Genomic DNA, 11,290 nt, shown 5'->3' with positions numbered 1-11,290 from the left:
CACAAATTATATATTAATAAAATAATAATAAAAACTATAATTTTACAAAAATTTATATATTAAAAAAATAAAAAAAAATCATTTTACAAAAGTTATTAATATAATTAATTAGAGTGATTAAAATAGGAGTGATTTGAATGTTGAGTAGTTAAATTGGAAATTTTTAAACTTCAGTACCAAAATAGGAGTGAGAAGATAGTTGAGTTATGAATGATGTAATTTACCTATAAAAACGTAGTGTCGTTAAATTTTTAACTACATGTTATTAAAATGAAAAAAAAAACTAAACGTTAGGTATTATTTTAAAAAATATTAAGCATTTAGGCACTAAAACTGATAGTTTAAATATTTAACATGTAATTTACCCAATATTTAAATATTAAACGATAAATTTATACCATACACTTATAATATAAAATAACAAACTTGATATCACGTTAGGATCATTATTTTTTTATTAGTTTAAGATAAATATAATGTACTATATATTTATAAATAATATTTTATTATTTATCTATTTAATATTAAATACTTATTATTAATACTTAAACTCGAGAGGATTGTTATTTAAGAGGTTGTTTGTTTACTTCAGAATGATTAAACACTGAATGATTCAAATGCTGAATGATTCAGATACTCTATATGAATTAGCTCTGAATGTGACATGTTGTTTGATAATGACTCTGAATCATTCAGAATGTACTTATGTGTTGAATCATTTAACACTGTTTTGCTGAATCAGTCAGCACTGAATCATTCAAAGATACGAAACAAACACGCTAAATATTAAACAGTTCAACATTTAATACTGAATGGTTCTATTAATAGACAAACAAACGGCCTCTAAATCTCGAGTTCATCATGCTTGTGTGGATAATGCCTAAGACGCTGTCTATATCAAACGAAAATGTGCAGAAGTGATAGGGTGTGTAGTAGGTGAGACCCCCATAAATTAATTATTTGATTGTGCGAGGGGCAGCCGTGCATCGAGTACAGCACTCGCTTGTCCTGCTTTTGAAACTTGAAACCGACCTATCTATTGCCAAGGAGGATGAATTTAAGATGGACTGTCGTCCAAATCAGCTGGAATCTATGACTGATCACGACTACACAGTTTCGCGTATGGGGAAACTCAGAATGTTCATCACTTAACTGGAGGTTAATTTCTGTAAACAAAATTCACGATTCATTCAACTCTAATAAATTTAAAGGGTAAACTGTAAATTCTGTCATTCAACTTTTTCCTCCTCCATGTTTTGACTACTAAAATTCAAATTTCAATTTATTAACCAAATTGTTTGGTTACTTATATTTTGATCATTTCGCTATTAAATATTTAATGATATTATGATTGTATACTTTGATTTTAAAAATTATAAAGTTATTTTCTTATTTTTGTTAAAAACCCACTAATTTTAAATTTCTCTCAATGATGAAACATATTTTTTCAGATTTTAACGATTATGAGGGTAAGAAGAGAGAACAAGTTGTATGTCTAGATTTCACGTTGACTGTACTGTTGATATAACAGATCTACGTATTTAAGATTTTATGGGTTTTGAGTTTAGTATTAAGTTTTACGAGTTTTAAAATAATTTAAGTAAAATCTAAATTGATAGATAATAAAAAATAATTAGACATATTCATCAAATCTATAATAATAGAAAAAGTATTAAAAAGTTGGTTTGAATTACTGTATTGATGTGACATGAAAAAGAAAGTGAACGACATAAATTCAACGTAAAAAATATAATTATTAACTATTTCATAAAAAGTTTATAGACTAATCTTAAAGAAAAAGTGTGGTAGGGAGCACTCAATCTCGTGAACAAAATCCTAATTATTTATGCATAAATTGACATACTAACGACAAACTGACAGCAGCGGCCAATTCTTAAATACATTTTGGGATTAACCATCGCATTATGAGTGGTGTTTTAAGAGGCACTTCTCTAAGCCGATTATTTAGGCGTCGAGGACAACCGGACCAATTGAAGTACCGACACCCGCCTCACATGTAAGTGTATGGTCCTAACGTTGGAATGAATTTGAAACTTTATGTTAGGAGAATGAATTTAAAATTTTAGAGAAGGCGATGCTTATAAAATTTTAAGAATAAAAATATATTTTAATAAAAATACAAAAAAAAAAAAATTATGATAATTTTAAATTTTCATAATAACGATTGTGATTGGACAACACTTTAAGGGGGCAAATTACGTGATTAAAGGGATAAGACTTTGTATGTAATGTCAACTAAATTATAAGCCAATGAGGGTAGGCAGCTTAAAGTGTTTTTTGCAAGCACGCGGTGGTGCACGTTTGGGGCCTTTTTTAATGTCATTTGTCTTTCAAAACCCTTTTTGGCTAATCCTGCCATTGGAGCTCTGGTCATTATTGGAAAAGGGTGAGCGTGAACCAAACATTTTTTTGTAGTGGGGGTAATGGCTAAAGATTCTTAATGAAGAATATAAGTTGAGTTATTGTTAAGCGTATAAAAATATTATATTTTATACCATTTTACCCGTAATCATCGCTAGGTTTAGGTTCGGTCTAGTTACATTATTAGTCATTCATATATAATTTCATAGTTTCCTTCATCGTTAAGTTTGATATTGCATTGTAGTTGATTTTGTGGAAAAAATACTGTTGGTGTGTGTTAATATGTGCATGATAATGCTGACTGGATAAATTCACCTCATCTAAGTCAAACTACACAAAACAATGGATAATGCTGACCGGATAAGTTCACCTCATTGTTTACGTTTTCTTTATTTTCTTTGTTTTCAATTTATGATAATTTTCTTCATTATGTTCTTTCTAAACCCAACCTGAACTAAATCTATTTGGCTAAGGTTGTTGGGATTTATTGGTTGTGAAAATTCGTGGATTTGTTTAAGTTGTTGATTCTCATTTTAATTGAAAACTTGTTCATCCTTGGTTCTTTAATTGATTTCAAGTGAATTGGGAGAGTATCTCGATAGTTTATCCATGTATCTAATATCGGGAGAGTTAGATTCAAGAAACAAATGAGCATGGTCTTCATTTGAACGAAAGTTGGTGAAGACTAATTCATCTTAGGGAAAAGATTCGGATTTCAAAAGCTAAAAGGAGTGCAAGATCAGTTGTTGTCCACCTATGGTTAACGCATGGATGTGTCACCAAGGCATGCATAATTGACCAGTTCTTTGAAGTTAGGAACAATAAGAAGGCATTGAAGAACAATTGGCGGAGCTTTGATGGAGGAAACCCAGTTGCTACAGCAGTTGAATTATTTTCAGTTGTCAAGGCAATCGAGTTGCCTCGGCAATCAATTACTCAGACTTTTCAAACAGTTGTCACACCGCTAATCACAATAACCCGACATGTTCTCTTATTCAATCTCAGTCTACTTTTATTTACTTGCTTATTTATTTTATTTGTTTATTCATACTCATACTATTACCAATTTATTCCTTTTTGTAGTGTGAGAAGTTAGATTATAGAGTTACACTAATCTTTGTGTAGAACAATGTTAGAAGAGAGATACAAGAAACACATACTAATCTTATAATCCCTAGGTACATAAACATATATGTGCATGGACATTAACCTCTAAACAATAACTATATCATATTATGGGGGGCTTCACCCTCAAATCTTGATAAGGTCAATGACTAATGAAAAGGCTTTTGAGTTTTTTCACTAAACAGATTAATCATGAATTTTTCGAATCGAGTCAAATGAATTTTGAATTATAGTTTCTCATTCATTCATTTATTTAATGATAGGAGGTTATTATATAATTAAATTAGGGCCATACATATAACATCAATGATACCCTTGGTCCTTTTTCCACTAAAACTCCTATTGGTATAGGAAAACAGGATCCTTAAGCTTATCTTTATAGAGGAATAAGAAAGGGGTGGTGGAATCTACTTTACTAAAAGAAGAAAACAAACACCCCCTTAAAATAAACACCCCATGCCCTTTGCATAATCAAGTGGTGTGGAGTACTAACCAAACGATTTCAATGATAAAATAATTATTGTTATTTCTTGATATTTTATATTCGAGCGTTAACAATGCAAGTGGTATGAGAATTCAATTACAAATGGTTGAGAGTTATCTTTAAACATATACTATATTGTATTTACTCGAGATTGATAAAAAAATCAAGTGGTGTGGAAAAAACCTACTAAAAATAAGAGATGCTAAGCTACTCCAAACCCTTTTCTAACCTTTTAATTATAGCCATAAACCATGTTGTTAGATATCATCAAGGTTAAAGTTTAGCACTACATGCCAACTTTTAATTGGAACTTCCCTAGGGTGGAGATTTTATCTTTATAAAACCACTAATTTTATTACGACATATAACATTTAATGATATCAACATTTTAAGCAATTAATGTTATATTAATAATCTATTTGATTGTTGAAACGTTGCATCGGTATTTTATAGGGTAAAATACATAAGCGACATGATCCTTCGACTATAGAACAATACTTTGTTGAGTCTCATTACTATCAAAGGTTATAAAATGATTATCTGACTTTAGGATGTTACTTTATTGAGTTCATCGATTATTAAAAGTAACAAAATAATCACTTGACTATTTATTGTGTTCCGAATTTGTCATTTTTCATTAAAAAATTACAATATTTTGAGATATGATAAAATCTTATCCTAAAATCTCAAATGAATATCATATATCAGACAGTAGATTAACATTTATCTTAGATGGCTGTTAAATTTTTAACAAAAAAAAAAAAGACAAGTTTAAAACATAATAAATTATTGGGTAACCATTTTATAACTCTTAATAGTCGAGGGACTCAACAAAATAGTGTTACATAGTTGGGGACTAATTGTGTACTTTACTCTATTATATATATATATATATTCAGAATTTAGGTATTAGCTTATATATAAAAACTGAGAGAGAAAACATGCAATAAAAAAAAGTTACCCTTTTAATGTAGGAAGGATATTATGCAACAGCAGGAGGATTTGCAAAATTTAAATTGCAAATTGGCAACATTAAAACTCACTCGTAGCGATTTTTTTTAATTTTTGAATTTATAAATTTTCAGCTACAATTATTTTTTTATGTCTAATATTATCAATCAATATAATGTATAAATATTTTTTAATTTATAAATAAAAAGAAACGTGAATGATTTAGATGATTAGAGACTAATTTTACTGAAGTAGGCAAGTGAAAAGGTAGAACTTCAGGACGATTTTTACCGAAAAACTTGCGACGGTTCCAAATTACTAACTTACAGAGAGGGTTAAAACAGGGGAAAAAAACTAGCTAACGGCCGTTGGCAAGTGGGCTGACGGATGTTTCCTTGCAGGGACTAGGAGGAAGGCTGGTTTTTCCAGAGGCAACAAGGCGTTGCACGAAGCCTTCAATTCTATTTCCGTTAGTCTCCGTCAGTAACCTCTTCCCGCCAAACGGTAAAGACTCCACCCCTCTTTCCTTCAGTACATCCTCCATACGCTGCCCTACCATCCTTGCGCACCCCAGTCCGTTTGCCTATACGTTACAGTCTGTCAATTGTTGACGATAGTAATTAAATCCAAAATTAAAACAGAAAATAGTTGAAATCTGTTTGGTTGCCGAGAAATCCGAAGAAAATCTTCTTAAGAATCAAACACGGAATCGAAGGGACTAAAAGAAAAGAAAGTTAAGGGTATGCATACCTGAATTCGAACGTAGTCGGTACGGTTCCAACAGAAAGCGTTCCCCAACATCTGATCCACCGTTTCCGAGACTCCGTCGAGCACAATATCAACGACGGAAGAAGTTGAGAATTCACCGTTACTATGGACCTTTGATCTTCCGCAGGATGGACCGTTTCCTAAAGACAAAACCATCAGATCCTCGACGCCATTGACGGAAGGGAAATTTCTCTTGTTGTGGAGCACGTGCGTGACAGCAGCGGCAGTGGGGTTGTTCATGATCAAACCTCCGTCCACGGCGGAGCACGAGGTCTTGCCGTCGATGGAAATCAATCGGAAAGGTTTGAATAGACTCGGAGTGGCTGACGTGGCGCGGCACACTTTCCAAATCTCGAAGTTGAAGCTAGGAGATTCGGAAGCGTCGGCGCGAGAGAAAACGAAGGGCGCGGAACTGTTAAGGTCAAAGCAAGGAACAAGGAGATGCTTACACGTGTCCTTCATTGTCAAGGACGTTCCGTCTTCTCTCTTAAACATTTCCTTCAGCACCTTATCCATGCTCTGGCCGGAGAATTTTTTCCGATTGCGAACTCCGGCAAGCTTATTAACTTTAAAGAGCTTGGAGTTGTTCAGCGTGATAAACTTGACAGCTTCTCTAGCTGTGAAAAGTGGATGGCCAGTTCCATCATCCGCAGAGAGCATGGCAGCAATAATAGCACCGACGCCAGTGCCGGCGATCATATCAAAGAAATCAGCAATTCGAGCATGCGGATCACCGGTTTTGAGGAGGATCTGCTCTTCAAGGTGGATAAGACCGGCACCAGCGACAATGCCGGTCGTTCCACCGCCATCGATGCTGAGGATTCGAGTCTTCTTCGTAGGCTCACAGTGCGATAGCCATTTCTGCTCCAATTTCGTGAAGATCTCGAAAGTTGCATTACTTAGCTCCATCTAGTGTGCTTCCTCTGTTAGCGCAAAAGTAGCAAAGAAAACCAAAAAAAAAAAAGAAATCCTTTGAACAATTTACTTCTACTTTTGCTTTAATTGACGGATTATGTGTCTTCCGATAAGCATTAATGGCGACAATTAACAAGAAATATAATGCTTCTCAATCTAATTAACTGCAAATCTCAGTGGCCTGGGCTATTGCAGTTTTCTCTGTGGGCATTGAGTTGAGTAAGAAAGAGTTAAATGAACCGGAAAGAGTGAGGATATGAATAGGAGAAATGGGATCGTTGGATTTGTGGCCTCTGCTGGTGGTCATCTTATATATATATTATGCGCTGAGTGCTTCACTCACTGCTTCTGCGATTGTTCTTTCCACATTTGTCGTTTCTTTTTTCTTTTTATTTATTTATCTATGTTTTACTGAGAGTTCACTTTTTCTTAGTTGTACCGTGAGGGTCTTTCGTGCTTGGACTATCCTCGCACGTGTTCTTATCGGGTTAAGTGAAGCGCCAAGTTCGGCTTCTCAATCGGCTGGGCTCACGCTTCCCTTCGTTTATAAATAAATTAATTGATTAAAATTGAGGAGGAGTTTAATGCCTTGGATTTAATTTCAGAACCTATAAAATATAATTATTTGAATTTTCAAATTTTAATTTCAGATTTATATCTAAGAGGCACACAAGTACAATTTAATGATTATTTTATATTTAATTCAAAAATAATATATTACATATGCATATTTAAATTAAATCCTTTTTAGGTTTAAAATTGTTGTTCCTAACTAACCTTTTCTTAGGTAATGTCTTCCTTAATTGGCTAATTAATTGAGTTCTAAGGGTGCATTTGGTTCACAGAATGTAAGATTACCAGTGGGAATAAAAGATTATCAGGGAATAGGATTACTGGGAATGTTGTATTTTGTGTTTGGTTGGTTTAGCAGGAATGTAAGATTATCGTGTTTGGTTAAAGGAATAAAAGATTATTGGAATGTATATTTGACCAAATTGTCCTTATTATATATTTGTATAATATTACAAATTGTAAAAAATTTATATATTTTCTTTAAAAATTAAATTCATAATATTTATATTTTTTTTTTACAAAATTAAAAATATAAAAAGGTTTAATGAAAGGGTAATTTTTTTTAATTCCTGAATTTCATATAAAATTTTAATTATAGATTTTTTTTTGTAAATCTAAAATAATTTAAGGATAAATTTGTAATTTAACCTTCGTATAATTTTTATTATTCAATGACAAAATAATGATATTTTTGAAAAAAAATAAATATTTAAGGGTATTTTAGTCCAAAACGTCGGTAATGTTACAATACTTAAGGGAAGGGAGGTAATGATATTCCCGGTAATATACCCCAAAAAATCTACTATTGGTAATAAAACATTACCGGGAATGAGATTCCCGGCCAACCAAACATGAGAATGTGAGATTCCCATCCCATGAGAATTCCACAATCCTTGAACCAAACACCCCCTAAGGTTAATAGGTTGCAACTGTGTTTCCAAAAACCGAGTTGGAGAACTTTTTTTTTTCAATGGAAAGGGTAAAAGACAGCAGGAGCCTAAGGCTCAAGAGATCAACATATCACAATTATCAGCAGAGAAACAAGAGAAAATCTTCGGAAGTGGGTCGTGGAAGAGGTGAGTCCGAAGAGGAAGCTTTTAGGCTAATTTGGTCACCCCATTAGCCAAAACCTTGCATTCCCGCGGAATGTGAACTATCTGAACCATCCACTCCCTTCTAGTGAGAACAATAATAGGCTGCGCCATTGAGGGCCGAGAAACCACCCGGGAATCTTGGGCAATTGACATGGACAGCTTCCTTGCTATCCGATTCCACGATGATGCATCGAAAACCAAGATCCCAAGCCAAGGATAAACTCTCAAAAGTACCCCACATTTCAGCATCAAGCGTCGAGCATCGCCCAATACATTTCGCAAAGCCCGAGACCCGGGCTCCTTCATAATATCGCAAAACGCCTCCGCAAGTTACCATGCCGGAGGAAGATCGGTGCACACCGTCAACATTCAGTTTTAATCAATTCCCAGAGGGGGATTGCCATACAGCAGTACGATTGATTGGAGAAGGAATACCTCCCTTCAGCAGTGTGCGCATCTCTGCTGCTTGGAAAGCTTCAGCTTGAAGGCGACGACTTTGCTGCAACACCGATTCCGTAGAATGAAAACTTGAATAAAAAATTAAATGGTTGCGACGCAGCCATAAGCACCTAGGGTGATCATTTGATCGAGTGGAGTAAAATAATTTCGAGTTATTCAAGTTAACGAGTCGTATTTTTTAACTAAACTTGACTTGAAATTTTTTTATATTGACTCTAGTTATTCGAGTTTTTATACTAATTTTACTATAATTATTTATAGTATTATGACAATGATTTGTTACAATTTTTTTTACTTTCTTTAACCACAATCACATTATAATATTATTTAATATATCAAATACAATCTAAAATTATAAAATATATTTATAATTTTATATTTTAAAAAAGTATTTTGAGATTAAAATATTGATCGGAGTATAAAGTAGCCAATGAATTAATGAGAAGAAAGAATTTGCCAACAATTGTAATTAAAAGACCAAATTTAGTAAAATGCAAAGTCAAGGGACTAAAAAAGAGTACATATTTAGTATAAAAAAATAAGAATTGAAATTACATAGATATTCTATTGTGGTATACGAACAAGTGGTTCAAATTCGGTAAAAAAACTATTTAAAATAAAAGATGATTGAAGAAATAAGGAAATTATTAAAAATTGAGGGATTAAATTCAAAAATAAAAAAATTGTTATCAAAAAGAGGAATTAAATGTACAAATGTATTCTCAATGGTTTAGGAGCATATGGTTCAAATTTTTAAAAAATATACTTAAAATGAATGAGAAATTAAAGAAATAATATAATTAGGAACTAAATTGTAAAACTGTCAAAATACTTGAGTAAAATTTGTTTATGAAACCATTGAAGCTAAAGTGTACTAATGAAACCATTTATATTACTTCCTAAACTTAAACAACTATAAATTCATAAATGGAGAAGGAAACAATAACTAATGTAAATCAATTTGTTTTTGATCAGATTATCTGTATTAGACAGTGAGCGATCTTACCAACATAATTTCTTCATAATTCTCCCTCCATGACCGAGCACACTCCAATGAACTTTGGAAAACCGGCTGTTTGAATGATCATGTATCGCGCTACCACTTGAGACTCGACGATCCATGTCGGTCCGGGCACCGTCGGTGTTCGATTCAACCATCAAGTACTACGTGATAAAATTACTGGATCTAAATTTTCAAAGAACTAATGCCATAATCTTTACCAGCTCTATCAATGAGACATGGGCAGCATTTGACATTGTTTTACCCCCTACCACATAATTAGTTAGATGCATTCAAAAATGTGAATAAAACAATAAATTTTCTGAGAAATTTGCTTGCTTCCTCCATAGATACACCCTGTACGGTCATACGGTATGCAATAAAACACTTTATAGTTTGAGATAATTATAAGGTAGCATCTATTTATTATCTTTCTTAGTCATTGATAATGCACGCACCCTTTATAGATGTAATTGCTCGAATTCGAAACTTTTAGCAAGAATAACCATTCATTTTATCATTGAAGTAACTCAAACGAACCTCTACATAGATGAGAGGGATTTTTAGCCGTCCTATAATGGCAATGGGTCCATATTGATAACAATGTTAATAGAAATCCATCTCATAGCTGATATGAATTTCTAAAATGCTACAATATAGAGATTTAGGCAGGGATGGTCTTGACCCGCCTCGATTGAAATGGTTAAATCCTATTTGTAGTCCTTGATTTTTTTTTCAAACTTAATTTCAAAACTATTATAAAGTTTTCTTATCAAGTATGATTACTCCCAATAAATTTCAAAGACCACCTGCCTATAAGTAGCAAGGTAAACCAAATTACAAGAAATATAATTGCCAATGAAATCTCTGAGCTGGGCCTGGTGAGTGGTGCCAACATTTCTGCAGGTGGTGAACCCAGATTATATGGGCTGAGACTCGCATTTTGGCCTAAACCCCAAGCCATCCGATCTGATAGAACTCGTTGTTTCAAATGTAAAACTAGCCTATATTACAGTCACAGGCCCTTTGCTCTGTCTTTGACGTATAGTGAATGGGGGAAAAATACGTGGACAAAGGGATATCAATTTAAGCCGAATTGGATGGGTTCTGATTCAATCCGATTTGATAATGTTAGATTTTTAAAAAAAAAATCTCGGTTCAAGTTGGGTCAAATTTTTTAATAGATGAGATCGGGTGGAGCGTAAAAAAACTTTAACCTTCAACCCAACCAGACTTGAGGATAATAATGTAATTTCTTTAAAAAATATTGTTTTTTAATTAAGTATTTATTTTATACCGAATCAGATCGGATTTATACTATAAAAATATGTGGACCAGGGCCGACTTTGACGATGGCATGATGCCTATATGTTGATCGCGGTCATGAATATTAAATCCAATTTTTGAACCGGTTTTGATTTGGTTTGATAATGTTTCTTCAAGCGACTTTTTTCAACGAGCTTTTTAAACGTAAAAATACATTTTTTTCCTTTTTTTTATTTGATCCAATAATTACTATTCGAATGTGACTTTTTAGCC

At 33.0% G+C, this 11,290-nt stretch overlaps 1 protein-coding gene across 1 annotated transcript; it reads right to left on the bottom strand.

Annotated features, from left to right (window-relative positions):
- Positions 1 to 3,614: 3,614 nt before the first annotated feature.
- LOC120182052 (probable inactive patatin-like protein 9) lies at positions 3,615 to 6,897 on the bottom strand. The gene is made up of 3 exons (XM_039187073.1): positions 5,693 to 6,897; positions 5,285 to 5,525; positions 3,615 to 3,625 (listed from the first exon to the last, which is right to left on the bottom strand). Exons 1-2 carry the CDS (start codon positions 6,617 to 6,619, stop codon positions 5,301 to 5,303), a joined length of 1,152 nt encoding a protein of 383 aa, XP_039043004.1. The 5' UTR covers positions 6,620 to 6,897; the 3' UTR covers positions 3,615 to 3,625; positions 5,285 to 5,300.
- Positions 6,898 to 11,290: the final 4,393 nt, after the last annotated feature.

Source organism: Hibiscus syriacus, unplaced genomic scaffold (assembly GCF_006381635.1).
Source record: "Hibiscus syriacus cultivar Baekdansim isolate YM2019G1 unplaced genomic scaffold, ASM638163v2 tig00112614_pilon, whole genome shotgun sequence".
NCBI lineage: Eukaryota > Viridiplantae > Streptophyta > Magnoliopsida > Malvales > Malvaceae > Hibiscus > Hibiscus syriacus.
This window is presented reverse-complemented; position numbering and strand designations above follow the sequence as displayed.